The following is a 21,656-nucleotide window of genomic DNA, read 5'->3' as shown; positions in this document are numbered from 1 at the left end:
TCCAACGTTTACTAACAAAAAGGTATTTGAAATTTTACAGTCTTTTAATTGCATGAATTGCTAATGTAATACTAGTTTCCAATGATTATCCAAAATGCTGCTACGAAGATTAATTCCACATGCATCAAGTTAATGGTATATTTGTCTTGTTTGATATCCAATTATGGAGCAAGGTTTTGATGTTATTTGGCTTCCAATAGCAAATTTCCAGAGTCAGTCTATGCCATTCTTGGTCCTGAATCTACTTTACTCTAGGAATGCTGATGATTGAGGGATCTAAGTGAGATAAGAGAAATTCCTGAACCGGTTCCTCTTGTTGATCATTATTTCCTAATTTTGTCCTCTTATTTACTAAAAATAGTATACCACTGTTGGTTTGTAATTCCAATTTCTATGCTTTGTTTTCTTCTACCATCCACTAGAACATTACCATTTAGACAAGAATTTCTTCTGTGATCTTGGAACTTTATTTGCTTCTTGTTACCCACATTTTGCTGTATAAATATTTTATGAGGTGCTTAATTTTTACTTGACACGTTTAACAAATCATCCAATGGTGTTACATTATTTATTTTATGGACTTTGAGTATATTTTTTGAAGGCTTTGAGCAATATTTGACAGGTGAGGCACTCAATTTGCTCATTGGTTTTACTGTAGAAAACATTTTTTCAAATTTGCCAGTTTTAGCACTCATTTCTTGAATAACAGTTTCATCAAGGAAACCCACAAATTTTTTTGTTAGGCTGGAAAAAGTCTGTGAAAAGTTATAGAGTTTATTCCAAGATATGTTTTCAAATGTCTGCTTGCTAGTTTTCTTCCTTAGTTTATCATCTACAGCTCTACGGCTTACTTCAAAAGATACTGCTTGTATAGCTTTCTTCTGTGTTGTAGGCAGAGTTCTTTTGGGTTTGGAAGGAGTAATAGATTGACCTCTAGCTACAGATTTGAGCGTTTCACAATTTCTTTCTAAAACAATATTTGATCTTTTATATGGGTAACCATTTCCATTTTCCATAGAATGGGGAGGAAGCCTGTTTTTTGTCAAAAGTAACATTTGTACATATCCAGTCTCATGGAAAATTATGGGATTTGTATCATTTTGTTCCTGTGGATTAAAGAAAAGAGTATTCGTCATCAGTCTATTGAGACAAGAAGGCTATAATTTTTAAGACATGAAAATAAAATCATAAAGTATTCTAAAAATGACTACATAGAAGTTTTTAATATAAACAATAATGGTATTTAAACATATAAAAAAGATGTCCTTGTATGTGACACACTTCTTTCTCTTGACACTCTGTTGAGATGTTAGGAGTAAAATCTGAACTTTGGGCCTCCTAAAACCCTTTTTGAAATAGAGTGAGAAATAAAGAAATGTTTGGTGTTGTCACTGGGAAATATGATAGTTGGTGGGATGGAACATTGTTCTGTCATTTCTTAGGTTTCCATGTCCAGAAATAAGCAGCATACCAAAAACTAGACTGAGTCAAAAATCAAAAGAAATATAACTGATTATAAGCCAAAATTACAGTCTGAGTATCCTAATAAGTTCAGAAAGTATAAAATTTTCTTTAAAATAATTGTATTCATTACTATACCCCAACATTTAGCACAATACTTAGCACAATAAAAAGTGCTCAATATATATCTGTGGAATAAAATAGCCAAAGTAATAGATTGACTTAAAAATAGATTACTTTTATCACAGTAGTAGCAAAATCTGTATGTATGAGCTACTCACTGAACTCTTTTCCACATTTCCATTGTAAGGAAAAACGATTAACTCCACAGAAACTCATCAAATATGAGTATTACTAGTATTTAGTTTGTAAACTTTAAGTCAATGATTGCTACTTTTAGAAATATAATTAATGAAGTAAGAAATTAGGATCATCTAATTGTATATTAGTGTCCTTAGTGTGAAAGGCATATTAATGCATATGATTACTGAAAAAATGACAAAAGATCTAGTTTTGCAATCCACTGGTGATGCCTATGTTACCTATTTAGCGATAGTAGTAGAGGTTTGTCAAATTTTTGGTCTGTCTAATCAATACCTTAGGGAATTTTCCACCTTCCGAGTCAATGTACACTTAGGTAGAGGCAAAAACTCGCTTTATCAGCCTCCCTTGAGGTTAGGGCGTAGGTGTGTGACCTAGGCTCTGCCACTCAGACACACCTAAGACAGTCTTCAGTTCAGAAAAAGCAAGCATTTTGAAAAGTAGGCATTGTGAAAACTATTCTAGCGAGGATGGTGGTAGATATATCTAGCTGAAGGGCAGCACTGGCAAAGATCTTAGAAACAGTGTCACCTGCCCAGAGTCAGAGTTGTAAACTTTTATCTGTGACAACAGCATGGGCCCCAGTGGAGCAACCTGGGGCTGTAACAGGGTTAGTCCTGATTGGAGAGCTTTCAAGCCAGATTGTCTCTCCAGCATCCTAGAGACTCTGAGCTACCAGATGGTCTTTAATAAATGTATTTTCTGGTTGAAATAGTTGAAATAGATTGATAGAAAAGTGAAACATAATCCAGTCATTAAAAAAATATCATCTTTATATTTCTTTTATAATCAAGAAAATTTGATAAATCGTTCTTTATAAAGAAAAACACAAACGTTTCAGCTGGTGCAGAGGAATCCCCAGATTTGGGGTGGAGGTTCTAAAAAGAACACTAAGAATTTGTGTTGTTGTCACTTCAGAATATGAAGCCAAGGGGTAAGGAGAATTTATCAAAGATTCTGGGCACTGGAATATGACATTCCCACAAGCAGTAATAATATACATTTTTACTGAACAGTAGTAGATGTTTTTATCACCGTGTAAGAAGTTGCTGTCTTTGCTGGACTAATGTCGATTATCTTGGCATTTGGCTTTTTCAGTTCATCCTCAAAGCACAAGGGGAGCAAGCTTTTCTTTCTTACTGAATGCTCATTTAATTGATCATTTCTGATGGATTTATTTTCTTTTGTACTAAAATCATTCATCTCTGGAGGAGATTTTATTCTGAAAATGAACACAAGTTCAGCATAAATGTTTATACGGCTGGTTTCAGCTTGTCTGTTCTTGTCTGCCTTTCCCATTCCTCAAAATCATTACTGCTAGAGAACAAACGTATGGACACCAAGGGGGGAAAGCGGGGGCGTGGGGTGGGTTGGATGAATTGTGATTGACATATATACACTAATATGTATAAAATAGATAACTAATAAGAACCTGCTGTATAGCACAGGAAACTCTACTTCACTGTACAGTAGAAACTAACACAACATTGTAAAACAGCTATACCCTAAAAAAAAAAAAAATCACTACTGCTAACATCTCCCTCAAACCCTCTGCCATACTTTCAACCTGACAAGACCATCCTTTCCTGCTTGGTTTGTGGGGAAAATAGCAAAAGCAGGGGTGGAAGCAAGACAGTAGTATGTGTGCCTCTTTGGTTTTTGAGTGGAGAGGAAGTATATTATGTAGGTTGAGGAGAACAACAAAGGAAGAGAGATATATTTGCCACATCCTTTGTTGAGATTCTCGGATGAAAGTGCTTTGCAGGGCAGCTTCCTGCCAACACAGGGTGACCCTAGCTTTGTTATCAGGATGAAACGGTGTGGTTAGGCAGAGAGAGGACATCATTTTCATTCCAGATCTCCCTTGATCCACATGTGACATGGACACTGAGATTAGGCTTGCAACAAGCTTGTCATTGCAGGGGTGCAGTGACCCATAGCAAAGGCTTGACTTGGGTGACGTATAAATAGACAGTCTAAGAAGAGATGAAGACATGACAAGAACTAAATGAGTTCTACCACACTAGTGATAGTTGAGAGTGGACCCTATCCAGGTTCAGAGAGAACAGACTATATGTTCATGAAGCACACATGTCAGTAGCCACAGAACATCTAGGAATGAGGTCAGCAGTACAAGGGCACGACCAAGATCCCTGGCCAAGTACCTTTTCCTCAGTGTCACAAAGTCCAGTGAGCCCCTCACTCATATACTAAGGTACCATGGTAGAAAGAAACAGAAGGACTGTGTTAAACCTAAAGAGGCTGTGCATTTTTACTCCAAACAAAGTTTAAACAATGGATTAATATGAATTTTTCTCATTACACAGGGTTTGAGGATCTCCTGAGAAGTATCAGAACTATATAAAAATAAAAAGCTACTTTTTTTTCACATCCATGTTGTAGTGTAATTAAATTTGTATCTACTATAAAAATACAATTGTATTCTCTCCATTCATTTTTCATTGTCTTCCTCTCCATTTGACTGTGAACTTGCAGCAGATAGAGCATGTGCTCAATGTCTGAATATGACCTTGTGTCACATGTGTATGACCTTGTCTGAATGTGAATGTGACTAGCTGAGCAGTCTTAGAACGGTCATTGGATTGTAGCATGGGCCTAGATGGCCATAATAAGCCAGAATAAATTCATTCTGGTCTACAAGAAAATAAAAGGCAGAACTCTTCTTCTTAGAAACATCTTTGAACAAAATAAAATAAAAAATTTTAAATAAATTACCTTTTATTAACTTAATCTTCTAAGTGACCAACCAAATCAAATGGTCCCCTAGGTTTTTTTTTCAGTTTGAGCTGAAATTATAAAATATTTTCACAAAAGACACATATATATTATGGCATTTAGAAAATACTTTGTATAAAATATTTTTCAGTGTAAAATAACATGGAAAGTACTTGGTATTGTGCTTGATCTGTAGTAGCAATTCAGTAAAAACTTCTTAAGTGAACAAGATAGAACTGGAAAAGACTGAGATCAGGGATCTAATGTTTGGCTAACATAAAACTGGTCTTGGGGATTTTTGTTGAAGAAAGGCATTCCCAAATTTGCAAATCTCTCTAAAATGTAAAGTCATTATTAGCCAGTAGGAAGCCTCAGATGGTTAAATACCTGGTATGGAGAGAGGTCAGTTAGCACATACCAAACAGACTTTGCCACCTGGCATGAATAAAGTGTCCAAGGCGGAACTCTTCCAAATATGCCTGCTGGCCACTCCAGCATTTCTCTACGTGCTTAAACATGTTCCCAGACACACGTGCTGTCGGCAGTAAATTCATTTTTTTTCTTGTCCTCAAGTAGTTTGTATCCTAGTGCAATGTTTCCCAACCTTTTCCACATAATGACAGACATATTAGTTAATAGTCTTTGTTCAGTACACTGAGATAAACACTTGAGAACACTTGTAGCCTGGCTACCATGGGGCCAACTCAGCAGTTTTGAAGGCTGAAGGATCAACATTTCAGCACACCTATAACCCTCTCTGAGCACAAAATTACCACAGTTTACTGGTTAGGAAGCTCTGTTCTAGAGAGAGGAAATAGTCAAAAAACCAACCAACCAACAAAACATATATATAAAATAATTTCAACTACTTGTAAGTATTACAGAAAAATATAAACATGATACTTCATCTAGGGTGGCTATGGGAGACCTCTCTCAGGAGGGGATATTTGAGTTGAAATCTGAGAAAGGGAAGGAGGCAGCCAGGTGAAGAGCTGGGGGAATAGCAAGTGTAAAGGTCTGAGTATGAAACCAGCTTGGAATGCTCACTGGAAGGCCAGTGTTGCTGGAGTGTAGTGATGAGGAGAGTGGAGTAAGATGACATGAGACAGGTGTCAGGGGCCAAAACATATAAGGGCACATGTAGAACAGCCCGCCACTGCTATCAAGGAACATTTCAGAGAAAATGTGACATCTGAGTATAACTTAAAGGATAATGCGGTAAACAGAGGGTTGCCTGCTTAAGAGTCTTTTTCCCCCTTTTTTGCTAACAGAACTCTGATCCTATTCATTTTTCTCCAAGCAACCCTGTCCTCCAAGGGAGGCTGAGTGCCTTCCTAAATCAAGGGAATGAATCTGGAATAATCTAAGCCTGTGCTTTTCAAAATGTGAGCTACAACCCATCAATTTAGACAATAAATCAATTTAGCATCTCCTGACCAACATTTTAAAAAGTAGAATAGAATAGAGTGTATCACATAGATCCTTAGTAACAATTGTTCAAAACACTAAAATACTGCAATCAATTTCAACTAACAGAAAGACAAATAATTAGGGGTCTATGAATCTGAATCTTCTGCTCCACAGATAGATAGATTGATAGATACATATAGATATTGATATAGATATCAATCATTGTGATATAAAAAGTATTTCATACTGTGGGTTGTGTTAAAAGCTGATAATGATTTACTGGTTTTTAGATATGAGTGTATGAAGCTATTCTAGCCAAGGAGACACCAGGGGAGGTCTGCTGGAGGGCTTTGGGGAGCATTTTCCTCATTCTTACAAAAGGGTCAAAGAGGGACTTCCCTGGTGGTCCAGTGATAAAGAATCTGCCTCACAATCCCTGGTCAGGAAACTAAGATCCCACATGCCACGGTGCAACTAAGCCCGTGAGCCACAGCTACTGAGCTTGCACACCTCGACTAGAGCCCGTGTGCTGCAAACCACAGAGCCCCTGCGCCCTGAAGCCTGTGCACCACAACTAGAGAGAGAAAACCCGCACGCCACAACTAGAGAGAAGTCCGCGCACCACAAGGAAGAGCCTGCACGCCGCAACGAAAGATCTTACATGCCTCAATGAAGATCCTGCGTTCCAACTAAGACCCCACGCAGCCAAAAATAATAAATAAAATAAATCTTTAAAAGGAAAAAAGGGTCAAAGAGCTTTTCTCCTTTTCAGTGGGTGCCATTACCAGTTATCTTGAATAGTGGTCACCATCTTGTACAGCAAGGCTAGGAGGACAAGCTAGTTGCTGAGACAGTAGAGGCAAGTTGAGGAAAGATGGAGAAGCTGGATATTTGACGGCATCATTAAACCCCTGAATTAACCTGGAGCTGCCTTACTGATGGACTTCTTGTTATTTGAGCTTATAAATATCTTTTTTGTCTAAATCATATGTAGTTAGTTTTCTTTTAATTGCAGCTAAAAGTTTCCCAACTATTCAAGATGAATAGGAATCTATCAGGAGAAGTATGTTCTGAGCATAAAGAACAGAGTGGGTCAATCACACAGTAGTTGGAACAGACTGTTGTGGTTAGACTCAGTATAAGCAAAGGACAGAATAGACGACTGGAAAGATATTATATGCCATACTAAGGAATCTAAGCTTTACCATTTTTGTTATAGAGTCTTAAGATGTTATTAAGTAGTGAAATAATGTGGTAATATGATTAGATACTGATATTCCTTGGCTAAAGATTTTCTTAATGCCTATATCTTAAAGTTAGATAGTTAATTTTCAGTTATTTCAATATAAACACACAATGTGTATACCTGTAAATAGAGTCTTTTTCATTCTTATAAGCATTAGACTGAATGCTGGGTACAGGAGAAAAGATTGTAGAACCCAATGTTCTTCTACATTGTTGTTGTCTATGCTGTGAATACAGTTCATGGAAGGGCTTAGCATGTTCTGCCTAAACATAAAGAAAAGGGGAAACTATCTTAGAAATTATTTTTTCCATGTCTATATTGATAAATAATTTATACTTGATTATTCATATTTGGAATAGCTAATTATGATAACTAACAGCTGACTAGATCTTTAAATAATTTCAAATATAATGCTTATTTAATCCTCAAAAAAAAAAAAGCCCTATGAAATAGATGTTATTACCACTTCATAGATGAAAAAACAAATCTACAGAAATTTAAAAATTTGCCTATGCTCACACTTTTTACTAACTTTTATTTTCTTTGTCTCTAAAACTTAGCCATTCTTTTCATATAAAATGTATTTCTCCAAATGCAGAGAAAGTCTAAAGTTTAAATACTGATGGGCTTCCCTGGTGGCGCAGTGATTGAGAGTCTGCCTGCCAATGCAGGGGACACGGGTTCGTGCCCCTGTCCGGGAGGATCCCACATGCCGCGGAGCGGCTGGGCCCGTGAGCCATGGCCGCTGGGCCTGCGCGTCCGGAGCCTGTGCTCTGCAACGGGAGAGGCCACTGCAGTGAGAGGCCCATGTACCGCAAAAAATAAATAAATAAATAAATAAATACTGAGGGAAAAAAAAGCCCTCTTGGTTTAAACAGAAACTTTACTGTCTCATACACAGAGCAGGTACAGCAGAATAGTTCTGAGTAAAGGGGGAGAAACTGGAAAAAAGTGATCCAGCTTTACCTAGTGTCTCAGATTGTCTCTGTATATTTCTATTTAAATATAATTATTTAGATACCCCAAATAAACATGCATATGTAAGTATAAACTGCATAACTTGTGACTGTCCATCAACCAACCAAACAAATATTTGTTTAGTACCTACAATTTTTTTTCACACTAGGCAAAGAATATATTTCATTCTGGATAATATGAGATAAAAATTTTAAATATGACAAAAATCCAGGCCATAAAGAATTCACATTCTAAATATATATGATTAGCATGCATGAATCATTGGCAAATAATGTAATAAGATAATATCACTAAGAACCAAACCAATCAATACAATCTTTAAATGAGCAGTTTAGAAGAGAGGGCTGGAATAGACAGGAAACATTTCATCAGTGAGGAAGAACTTAATGCTGGGATTTGGAGATAAGGACATATCAGGAGAGGCCAACAACATACGTCCAGGGTATTCATAAGACAGTCAACAGCATATACAAAGCCAGGTGGGGCAGGGGAGCATTTATCATGTATAGTGTATAAAGGGTAAGTTTCAATAGTCAAGAAGGATGGTTGTGAGAGGGATAGACTATCGATGTCTTCAGAGTCAAACAGATTAAGGTAAAGAAAAATGGCCAAAACTGACTTGAGAAGAAGTAGAAAATTTGAGCATACCAATAATTATTAAAAGAAATGTAAAGAAGTTTCAAATAACTACCTTTAAAAAAGTAACTCAGGGCTTCCCTTGTGGCACAGTGGTTGAGAATCTGCCTGCCAATGCAGGGGATACGGGTTCGAGCCCTGGTCTGGGAAGATCCCACATGCCGCGGAGCAACTGGGCCCGTGAGCCACAACTACTGAGCCTGCGCGTCTGGAGCCTGTGCTCCAGAACAAGAGAGGCCGCGACAGTGAGAGACCGGCGCACCGCGATGAAGAGTGGCCCCCGCTTGCCACAACTAGAGTAAGCCCTCGCACAGAAACGAAAACCCAACACAGCCAAAAATAAATAAATTTATTTTTTTTTAAAAAGTACACAGGACAGTCAAGATCTAAATATAAGGGAAATTAATATATGGCATTATTTTTTAGTAACTGATGGAGAATGAGAAAAGAGAGCCTATTGTTTTTACACTGTACCCCTTGAGAAGAAACATAGTCCTAGAACACTACTATGTTCTACAATAAATAATTATTTACAGAAATGTAATAATATAAATGCTGTTTAAAGCGTTTTTAGCTTTAGAATTAATATATAGACAAAACATAAAGGCTTAATCAGAGTTGCAAAGTGAGTATAATCATTGACCTCAAAAGTGTAAAAATAAAGATATACTTGACCTAGGGAAGAAGATGTGGAGGAAAGGCTAAAACTGCTAAGATCTTTCATCTTATGTAAAGAGGAATCAGGAGTTAGTGATTAAAGTTGATAGGAAAGAAAAAAGTATTTAGATATATTATTTCAAAGTCAAAACAGAAGAAGCAGAAAAGTAACTATCAAAAATACAGGAGAGGAAAGAGGGAGAGAGGTGAGATGTAGTGTAAATAAACTAATTCAAATTTTTGTTTTTGATTATGCAGTAGATAATGCTTAAAGTTGATAAATAAAAAATTAGCAGTAGAAGCTCATTCTTTAGAATTATAGAGTTAATCATAAGAGGAATTGAAACCCCAAAAGGTTAAACATGGTTGCTTCTGAAAAGAGGAAATTAGAACAGAAAGAATGGGTGCAAGGGCTTTGTGTTCTTATTAGCCTTTCTGTATTAATCAATTTAAAAAGGCATATGTATATTTTAATTTGTTTTTTAAAAATTAAAATGTTTTATATAAGATGCTAGTAAATTTATTATGATGGGTAATATTATGATGATGTTACAATATATTTATATTTCTTGGGAGATTTTTATTAAACACAAACCTATATAAAACATGTAGATGAGGACAAAACTAATAAGCCAGGCAGTGTATTTTGTCAATATTTTTAAAAAGTATAAAAGGTATAAATTTGCAATAAAATGATAACATCTTATTAATTATGGTGCAAAGTATGTATTTCTTCATGTTTCATTCTCCAAATTAGCAATAAACAGGGTTAATAATAAGTAAATTAAGTGAGAGGGTGTCATGGACTTACAAATACTACCAAATGTAAAATAGATAGCTAGTGGGAAGCAGCCGCATAGCACAGGGATATCCGCTTGGTGCTTTGTGATCACCTAGAGGGGTGGGATAGGGAGGGTGGGAGGGAGCCACAAGAGGGAGGAGATATGGGGATATATGTATATGTATAGCTGATTCACTTTGTTCTAAACCAGAAACTAACACACCACTGTAAAATAATTATACTCCAATAAAGATGTTAAAAAAAAAAAAAAAGAAAGAAAGAGCCTGCTGAGAAGAGGGGAAGGAGGTCCAGCACTTCAGCCGCCATCTTACCACAGAGTGGAAAGCCAAGGCAGGAAACCATTGTCGAGAGATGGAGACTGAGCCATTATGGCATCATATCAGCCCCTGGATCCAGCTGTGCCTGAAGCTAGACAGCCCTGGACATTTCATGTACATGAGCCAATAAATTGCCTTTTGTGTTTAAAAAATAAATAAATAAATAAATAAAATAATAATAAGCAAATCAACACCTAAGAGACTCTCTTAAATGACTTCCCTTTGCTGATTCTCTGTATTAATTTCTCTCTTTAGTCTCCTAGATAAAACCTCCTGAATAATATCCAGGCATGCTCAATGGTCAAGGCTGGTTGGTCACTTTTCAGGATGCCCATGTACCTCTGCTCAGGTTGTTAGCAAGAGTCAATAGTGCTGGTGCTACAGACATAGAGAACAGACTTGGGGTTGCCAAGAGGGAGAGGTGTGGGGAGGGATGGATTAGGAGTTTAGGATTAGCAGATGCAAACTATTATATGTAGAATGGATAAACAAAGTCCTACTGCATAGTACCGAGAACTATATTCAATATCCTGTGATAAACCATAATGCAAAAGAATATGAAAGAATGTATATATATGTATAACTGAATCATTTTGCTATACAGCAGAAATTAACACAACATTGTAAATCAACTATACGTCAATAAAATAAATTTTAAAAAAATGTTCCCAAGAGTATTGGTGCTAAACTGTTATAATCATTGTTATTGTAATTATGTGAATTAAATAACTATAACAAAAATGGTCTTGGCTATACATCAAAAGGTTAACAAATGGATGTATATTTTTATATTCTAAATTAAAATAAAATATTTAAATTATGCACATATAATTTTCTATGAGGCCCTGTCTTAACTGACTTTATGATAACTGCTAGTACTTCTCACATTCAATAAATAATTTCCACTGTATTGCCTGTCCAACAAATAACATATTATTTTCTCTATTATTGCCGTATATAAAGTTTTGCATAATATCAGAGATGAAATCACTTTAAAATTTTATGCTTCTGAATCCTAAAATTCATTTGAATTTGGGATTTGTAGAAAAATATATAAAACTATTAGGGATCATCTGAATTTCTATTAAATAATTGTAAGCATGCAAATTAAACCTACCTCAGTTGTATCCTTAAGATAATGAAAAGATCTAATAGACCTTGATTTTAGATATTCTTCTACTGGCTCTAAAGAAACAAATCCAAACATAAATGATATTTCTATACTGTTAGACTACTTCTAATTTAACTCAACAAACCATTTTCTCTACTTGTAAACTTTTTAGAAATGTAGTTTGTTAGAGCTAAATATATTCTAGAATAATTTGCTTTTAAAAAGAATTTCTATTAACAGAATATAACATTCAATTACTATTGTACAATAAAGCTGTATTTTCTTAGAAAAAAAGATTTCTAAATAAAACAGAATCATACTTGATAGTCAAATAAATCTTCTCATTAATTCCTTTGAAAAGAGAAAGATTCCCCTCAACCTGAATCCCCCATCTCCAATTATGAGTTTTACTAATTTGGATTATCATTTAATGGATTTTTTTTTTTTAAATAGGTATAATGTAGGGTCAAGCATGCAGACTTTGGATGTAGGTAGCGTGGGACCAAAAACTACTTTTCTGTTTGTGAGTTATGTAGCTTTAGGAAAATAATTTAACCCCTCTGAGCTTTAGTTTCCCCATCTGTTAAGTGGAAATAATAGTACTTATGTAACAGGGATGCTGTGAGGATTAAATGAGATAATAGATGTAACAAACTTAGGTCTGGTATTCCTTCAATCAACAGTTATTTGTTGATCATCTGCAATGTGCCAGGCACTGGTGTTGGACTCTGGAATTGTGATTTCTCCCCAATGATGCACACATTTTATTGGATAGTACAGAAAAGAATTAAGTAAAGAAACAAAGGAGTGAACAATTATAAATTGAGATGCATGCCGTGACAGACATAGACAGATTTTGGTGAGGGACAGCATGAGAGGGAGGTATAATTTAGATAGGGTAGTTGCTAGGGATTGAATGTTTGTGTCTCTCCCACAATTCATATGTTGAAGCTCTAATTTGCAATGTGGTGGTTTTGGGAGTTGGGCTTTGGGGAGGTAATTAGGTTTAGATGAGGTGATAAGGGTAGAATGCCCATGATGAGAATAATGCTCTCTCCGCCATGTGAGAATAAAGTAACAAGGTGGCTGTCTGCAAACCAAGAAGACTCTCAACAGAACCTGATCCTACTGATCTCAAACTTCCAGCCACCAGAACTGTGAGAAATAAATATTTGTTGCTTAAGCCACCCAGTTTATAGTACTTTGTTATAGCAGCCTGAATAAGAGAGAAATTGGGACTGAGAGGTGGGGTGCTGCTGTAACAAATACCTAAAAATATAAAAGAACCTTTGGAACTGGGTAGTGGGTAGAAGCCGAAAGAGTTGTGAGGTGCATGCTAGAAAAAGCTAATATGGCCATGAAGAGATTTTAAAGGCAATTCTGGTGAGAACTCAGAAAGAAAGAGGAGAGCCATTGTGGAAGCTTCCATTTTCACTGAGAATACATGAATAACCATATGCAGAAATGTTGGTAGAAATATGGATGGTAAAGGCCATTCTGATGAGGTCTCAGACAGAAATGGGGAAAATGTTATTGGACAATGGAGCAAAGGTGATCCTTGTTATAAAGTGGCAAAGAACTTGGCTGACTTGTGTTTGTGTTCTGGTTTTTTGTGGAAGGTAGACTTGTGAGTGATGAAATTGGATAGTTAGCTGAGATTTCTAAGCAAAGTGTTAAAGAAGAGGCTTGATTTCTCCTGACTGCTTGTAGTAAAATGCAAGACGAGAGAAATGAATTGAAGACAAAATTGTTATGCAAAATGGAACCAGAACTTAAGAATTTAGAAAATTCTCATATTACAAAAACTGAGAAAGCACGTTCAAAAAAAGAACACTAAGGCTGTGGTGCACTGACCATTTGATAAGGAGATAAGGAGATTGGTATGGGTGTGAAACATGGACCTAATCAGCCATCCCAGCAGAGACACTGCCAGTTTGAAGTGAAGGGGATAGAGACAGGATAAAATGAAGGAAGGCTATTGGACTTCTTGGGTTTTACAGGATAGGACCACAGAGCTATGCATTTCAAACGTGCTATTCCTCAAGACAAGGGAAGAATGACCATGAAGGTGACTCAAAGATCATCAGGCCTGCCTCAGTTTCAAAATCAGAGGCCACTGCCTCAGTTTCTGCCTATGGAGCCCTTGGGGGTGGGCCAACACTCCCACTAGATAGTCCTGGTGATGAAATCCTGGCCTAGCAGAGTCCCAGTGGGGAAGTGGCGGAGATGTGACCCCCCACTCAGCAGAGTTGTGAGAGCAGGACCTCTGCCCCAGTGGGTCAGGAAGGCAGAGCATCAAGCCAAAGAGGATTATCCTTGAGCCTTAAGATCTCATGAAGTTTGTCTTAGTAGGTTTTAAACTTCCTTGGGACCCATTACTCCATTCTTCTTTCCTATTTCTCCCTTTTGTAATGAGAATGTCTATCCTATTCCTGTCCCAACTCTGTATTTTGGAAGCACATAATTTGTTTGATTCCACAGGTTCAAGCTGGAGAGGAATTTTGCCTCAGGATCAATCATACCTTGAGTCTCACCATAGCTGATTTAGACGATATTTAGGTGAGACTTTGGACTTTAGTAATAACATAAAACTCAGTACAGCAGGAAAATAATTAACATGTTCTAGGATTCCTTTATTGTCCAGAAGGAGGGTAACAATATATTTTGAAAGGATGAATATTGTAATTTCTAGGGTAATCATTTAAAGAATAGAAACAGAATGCATAACTACCAAATTAGTAAATGGGAAAAGTTTAAATTTTAAAAACTCAATCCTAAATAAGACATAAGAGGACAGAAAAAGAAACACAGAATCAACAGGAGAGATAGAAAGAACAAAATAAGATGGCAGATTTAAATCCAAAGATATAAGTAGTTACATTAAGTATAAATGGACTAAATGCTCCATTTCAAAGACAAAGATTACAGAGTAGATTTTAAAATCTAACAATTTAGGAAGTGTTAGGAAGCAGAACAAAAGGAACCCTCACAAATCTGATGGGAGCATAAATTGGTAAAAACACTTTGGAAAGTTGACATTATCTATTATAGTTGAAGATAATCATCCCCGGTAATGTAAATCCTGGATATACACTCTCAAGAAACTTTTACACAGATGCAGCAGGATGCCTAAACAAAAATATTCATTTCAGCATTGCAATGAATGACAAACTAAAAACCCCAAATTTCAAGAGTAGTATGGACAAAGTGTGATATATTCATGCAATGGAATACTTAACAGCAATGAAAATGAAGCAACTACACCTCCACAGAACAATATGAGTGAATCTTACAAACAATGCTAAGAAAAAAAAATACAAATGAATGCATATGGCATGATTACATTCATATACAGTAAAAAGTAAGCAAACTAAACAATATTCTTTAGAGATGCAAATAATAGATGGTAAAAATTTAAAGAAAAGTAAGGAAGTGATTACCACAGAAATCAGGACAGTAGTAACTCCCAGGGACAAGAAAGGGAGAGGTGATTTGGGAAAGGTCAAGTGGTGATGTTGGCAATGCTCTATTTCTTGATGTGCAATATGGTTATATAGGTGTTTTTTAAAATAATTGGTTATTATACTGTACATTTTATGCTTATTCACTTTTCATAATGTATGTTATTTCATAATTTTAAATGGTTTAATAAAAAAGGAAAGTGATTAGAAAGAGGGCAAGAATGAAAGAAGAAATACCTGTCGGCAAGCTACTATAGTTGACACACAAAGATGATGATGATTTGGATTAGGGTGGTGACAGCAGACATGGTGAAAATAGATTAATTCAAGATGAGTTAGAATGAAAAGAGCTTGTTGACATATTGAACTTTGGGGAGGAGGGAAAGGAGAGATCAAGGATTGCTTCTAGGTTTTAGACTTGAGCCAGTTGGCGTAAATTGGTCCAATGTACTGAGAATGGAATGCTGTTGCGGGGAGGGGATGGGAGAGAAAGTTTGAGAGAATGGCTAGGATAGGGAATCATGAGACCAGTTCTGGATATTAAGTTTAAGATGTAATGAGAAGTTTGAGTGGATATTATCAAATAGGTAGTTCAGTGTAGGTACCTGCCCTTCAGAGGATTAGTCTGGATTGAGATATAAATGAAGGATTTAACAGTATCTCTACGGTATTTTAAACCATAGAGATTTAAAATACGGTTGGGTGATCTAATCCGTAAGACTGGATTAGATCACCCAAGGAGAAAGAATGTAGAAGCAGAGGCAGGCTCAGGATTGAGCTCTGAGCAAATACGGTATTTTAAGGATGGAGAAGAGAAATTAAAAAGAGAGACTGAGAAAGGGTGAGATAGCAGAAAAACAGATTTTTAAGCAGAAGGGAGTGATCAACTAACTATACCGGTATTGAGAGGTGACAGAAAAATATCCTTTGGATTTAGCAACATGGAGATCACTGGTACTCTTAATCGTGTAACTTCAGTAGAATGGTGGAGGAAAGACCAATTTGGAGTAGGTTGAAATTTAAACAAAAGTTGAGGGAGTAGAGACAGTATACGTAAACAAATCTTTTGAGGAATTAGATTATGAAGAATCACAGAAATGAGGCAATATGGGGCAATGTGGATTCAAGGAGCCTCAGTCAGGGTTGTTGATGAGCATGACACAATTAGATGGTTTTTTTTATAATGCCAGAGAAAGAAAAACAAAGACAACATAAAACACTCAAATTTTCTGAGGATCTATAACGCTGGTTCCTAGCTCACAGATTCCTGAAGTTTCTAGGAAAGTAAGTTCCTTTACAGTCCCTGTAAAGTAAATTTCTACTAAGTAAGATGTACAAGCTTGAGTGATTTTTTTAAAACAATTACAAGAAAACTCAGGATTGAGCTGAAAGGAAATCCAGAGATTTTCTTTCCAGAAAAACAAACATAAAAATATATTCTTAATTTGTGAATTGTACAAATGTCTATTCTGACATTTATCATCTCTTTCTTTTAGGAAATTCTTCTTTATAGCTCACTGACGTCTTTCACACTGCAGTTATAACCCATAGGCTTTCAATCAAATGCTTTCAACAGAAACATCAAACTATAAGAACTTATAAGACAAATGTTAATAAATAATATTTAATAAAAGCACTTCATTAATACATCAAAACAGAGGTAAATATACAAAGCATTACCTATTGACTTGATTTCTTGAATTTTTATTTTTGTTGGTACAAAATGTGGTCTTAAATTTGACTTTTCAAAATCACTCTCTTTAGGTTCAGGCATATTTTTGAAGGAGACATATCTGAAAGAAATAAAATTAATCTAAATTAAAATAATCAGAAAATTTAGAAAACTAATCTAAAAAATAAATTTGGAGAAATGTGGTCAAGTCCCAATTATACAGATTTGAATGTTATTGTTTTAATATATTATAGTACAAAGTGGAAAAGATTGGGACTGATTAAGCAGGAGCTGAAAATATTAGTGGTAATCACTGGAAACAGAGAGAGAAAAATGCTTTTGTCATAGAATTGAGGGCACTCAGGAAACTATTGTTCACAAGCTAATTAACCCTTTTAGAAAAATACATTGGAAATTTGTTAAATGAGATACTGGGGATATTGCCAAGCCTAGTCATAGTGGTGGGATATGCAGTTAGGGTCAGCTCAGATTCCAGAATAGTATACCAGATAGGATCACAGAATCTATTTATTGTAAACAGAAATTTTTCTCCACTAAATTCTTTAACTGACTATTGATGGTATGTAATTATAATAATTATATAATTTATGATATTTCTGACCTCTAAATGCTATGACTCAGATCTCAGACACTCACCTTTAGTTTATATCATCCAGCCTCCCACCTTTTATTATCTATAGGTTGAGGTCCTCCAGATTTATAGTACAGACCCCAAACTCTTCCCTGAGCTCCAGATTTATATATCCAACTGCTACATGATTTCTGCAGTTAGATATATCATGGGAATTTCAAACATATTCAAAAGCAAATGTTTGCTTCCACTTCCTTCCCAATCTGTTCCTTCCCCAGGTTTTCTCATTTCCATTCAGCCAGGGGCTTAGGCCAAAAACTCTGCAATCATCTTTGACTTTTCTTTCTCTTGTTCCACATTCCCGATATCTCAGCACATCTCATTGGATCTTTCTTTGAAATATTCCAAATCCAACCACTTCCTTTCTCGTCACATCTACCCTAGTCCAAGGCCCCTTCATCTCTCATCTGAACTACTTCTCTACATCCCTCGTCTTCTTCTATCTGCTCTCTCTGCTGTCACTCTTGTGCCCAGCAGTATTTTCCCAATGTAACCATGGTGGCACCTGTAAAATATAAATGAGACTGTCATTTCCCTCCAACTGTTTCCTGTCACGCTGAAATGAAATTCACAATTCTCATTGCAAGACAGAAACTTTCCTCCCAATTCTTGTATTTCCAAGTAGAGGAACTTCCATTGAATGCCCCTCCAGTCCTCTCTCTGTGCATCCCTTTAAGCCTCTCCTCCACATGGAAGCAGAGTGAGTTTTTTGGCTGTTTGGTTTAAGGAAAGGAACTTATGCTCCCACGTAAGTACCTTGACCCTTGCTCTTCCGTCTGCCTGTAATATTCTTCCCCTAGGTATCGCAAGGTTTACTCACTTAAATCATAAGAGATGTATTTCATAAGTCTTTACTCAAATTTCCATCTCTACAGAAAGGTCTTTTGTGCCCCCTCTCATCTAATATAGTAAATTAAGGAAATCAATCCTAATTCCGTTAATTTACTGTATTTTTCTTCATAGCATTTATCACTAGTGAATTTATATTATACATTCATTTACTTGTTTATTTGTTATCTGTCTCTCCGCCTTATCCTAGAATGCAAATTGAGGGCAGCGTCTTTGTTTTAGTCACTGTTGTATTCCTAGCACCTAGAACAGTGACTGGCACATAGTACACCTATAATAAGTATTTGTTGAATGTATGAATTGTTTTGGTAAATTCTGATTGAACTCTCTTATAATCTTATAATTTCCAATGAGTTTTCAGTTTATTCTCTTTAGGTTTTTCAATAAACAATCATTTAATCTTCATAAAATAATTTATCTGTTCCTTTCAGAACATTTAAATTTGTATCTTATGTTGTTATTTAATATCATTGGCAAGTACTTCCCGAATAGTTTGGTATACTAGTGAGAATGGGCATCCCTCTGTTTCTAATTTAAATGGGAATGTGTCAAAGATTCCACCCTAATGTTGTTGGCTATATAGTCTTGTTAAGGAGATGATTTTTTTATCCTTATCTTACTACGGTATTTTTTCAAATACATTTGCAGAATATATAGAGATGTTCATATATGGATTTCCTTACAGTAAACCAAAGAGCATGCGCTTTGAGGTTAGACCATACTTTGCATCTAGACTCTATGTAAACTTCTGCAGAATATTGAGTTTCTCTGAATATCAGTCCCTCATATGCCAACTGAGGGTAATATTTACCTCTTGGGGCTGTTATAAGAATTATTTACATTAGATAGGCACCAGCTGCTCACTGCAACTGCGGGGTGACGCCTTTTGCCCCGGGGATCTCCCCACTGCCCCGCACCTTGGGACCTCCTGTTGAAGACATGGGCGTTATTGAGACCCAGCGGAAGCCAGAGGAAGGGAGAAGAGAGAAGGTGATAAATTCCAGAATCACTCATTCATCCCCACGTGGCAATTCCGGGGAAAACCTATGCGTGGTAGTGGATGTGGCTTTTTTTTCCTTTTCCTGCTCCCTCTCAGCCCTAATCCCCAGCGTCTGTTCACTACCACAAATAGAGCCTTCTGTTGGATGAAATAAAATCAAACACTGGGCCTTCAAATAACAAACAAACAAAAAACATTAGATAATAGTGAAATGTAATAAAATAATTAGGAGGTGATGAGTTTTATCTTTTTTAGTATGTCACTGAATTTTTAGCTTACATATTTAATTTAAATAATGACTGTGTTTAATAACCATCTAACAAAATCCCTGAAGATTCAACAATCAGCTCTAACAAATTGTTGGGAGCTGGCTCTAGCACACCAATGATCCCATACCAGAAGAAAAAAAAAGATTAAAAGAGGGAAGAAGAGGAGGCGCGCTAGAGGAAGACCACACCAATCTCCCACTTACAGGTCAGGACAGGAAGAATCAAATTGCTGGCCATACCCCTTTTCATTTCAGGTCACTAAACTGGCTTATATGAGGGGAAGGCAAAACCTCCACTAATACGTGGGATCAAACTACTAAACTGGTCAGCCTTTTAATAACCAAAAATGATCAGAGTGAAATTGGAGAAATAAATATACAACTGTTTTATGTTTTATGTTCCCAAGTTGAGAAAGGCAGTGAACCAGTTAAGCTAATATTTTTATTTTAGATTTAAAAAAATCTATATTTATAAGCAAGATACTGTAATGGTTTTATATTCTTGTGGTCAGACTTGAGGTTCAAAGCTATCTTTATAAAAAGAATTGGAACTATTCCATCTCTATGCTCAGAAACCATTTAAATACTTCTTTGAAACGTTGGAGTCACCCTGACACAGCTTCAAGACGCTGCTTTTTTTTTTTAATATAAATTATTTTATTTCATTTATTTTTGGCTGCGTTGGGTCTTTTGTTGCTGCATGCGGGCTTTCTCTAGCTGTGGCGAGCGGGGGCTACTCTTCGTTGCGGTGTGCAGGCTTCTCATTGCAGTGGCTTCTCTTGCTGTGGAGCACAGGCTCTAGGCGCGCGGGCTTCAGTAGTTGTGGCACATGGGCTCAGTAGTTGTGGCTCGCGGGCTTAGTTGCTCCGCGGCAGGTGGGATCTTCCCGGACCAGGGCTTGAACCCGAGTCCCCTGCATTGGCAGGCAGATTCTTAACCACTGCGCCACCAGGGAAGTCCAAGATGCTGCTTTTGTAAAAGACAGTTCTTTGACAATTTCTCAAAATTTTCTACTTATTGATTTAGTTACATTTTCTTTTTCTTGTTGATTCTATTTTCACCATTCATATTTTCCCAGATTATCCACTAACAGACTTATGTTTCAAAGCAGCACAGTTATATGAAGTACTCATTATAATTATTTTAATTTCTTCTATGTCCATTGTCATAGCTCCTTTCTCATTACTAATATTGTGCCTTTATGTTGTCTGTTTCTTCTCTTCAATTTCTTAAATTATGTCATTTTAACATTCTTTGGGGAGGTCTGAAACATGCTAATTTTGCAAAATGTTCTTAAAGATTCAGTGTGCTTGGGCTTCCCTGGTGGCGCAGTGGTTGAGAGTCTGCCTGCCGATGCAGGGGATACGGGTTCGTGCCCCGGTCCGCAACGGGAGAGGCCACAGCAGTGAGAGGCCCGCGTACCGCAAAAAAAAAAAAAAAAAAAAAAAAAAAAAAAAAAAAAAGATTCAGTGTGCTTATGAGAGGAAAGCCAAAGTCTGGTGGAAGTACTGGGAGATGACAGCTGTTTTTTTTTTTTACATCTTTATTGAAGTATAATTGCTTTACAATGGTGTGTTGGTTTCTGCTTTATAACAAAGTGAATCAGCTATACATACACATATATCCCCATATCTCCTCCCTCTTGCGTCTCCCTCCCATCCTCTCTATCCCACTCCTCTAGGTGGTCACAAAGCACCAAGCTGATCTCCCTGTGCTATGCAGCTGCTTCCCACTAGCTTTCTATTTTATATTTGATAGTGTATATATGTCCATGCCACTCTCACTTCGTCCCAGCTTACCCTTCCTGCTCCCTGTGTACTCAAGTCCATTCTCTACGTCTGTGTCTTTACACCTGTTCTGCCCCAGGTTCTTCAGAACCTTTTTTTTTTCTTTAGAATCCATATATATGTGTTAGCATATGGTATTTGTTTTTCCCTTTCTGACTTACTTCACTCTGTGACAGTCTCTAGGTCCATCAACCTCACTACAAATAACTCAATTTCGTTTCTTTTTATGGCTGAGTAATAGTCCATTGTATATATGTGCCACATCTTCTTTATCCATTGATCTGTTGATGGA

General features: G+C 36.5%; 1 protein-coding gene across 1 annotated transcript in view; it reads right to left on the bottom strand.

Moving 5' to 3' along the window:
• Nucleotides 1–228: 228 nt before the first annotated feature.
• C4H1orf141 (chromosome 4 C1orf141 homolog) overlaps nucleotides 229–21,656 on the bottom strand; it is a 44,006-nt gene continuing 22,578 nt past the window's right edge. The window contains 5 exon segments of the mRNA XM_055084546.1: nucleotides 229–1,106; nucleotides 2,818–3,004; nucleotides 4,519–4,589; nucleotides 15,792–15,798; nucleotides 16,825–16,929. Coding sequence (XP_054940521.1) covers nucleotides 519–1,106; nucleotides 2,818–3,004; nucleotides 4,519–4,589; nucleotides 15,792–15,798; nucleotides 16,825–16,929 — 958 coding nt within the window. The 3' untranslated portion in view covers nucleotides 229–518.

Source organism: Physeter macrocephalus, chromosome 4 (assembly GCF_002837175.3).
Source record: "Physeter macrocephalus isolate SW-GA chromosome 4, ASM283717v5, whole genome shotgun sequence".
Classification (NCBI taxonomy): domain Eukaryota; kingdom Metazoa; phylum Chordata; class Mammalia; order Artiodactyla; family Physeteridae; genus Physeter; species Physeter macrocephalus.
This window is presented reverse-complemented; position numbering and strand designations above follow the sequence as displayed.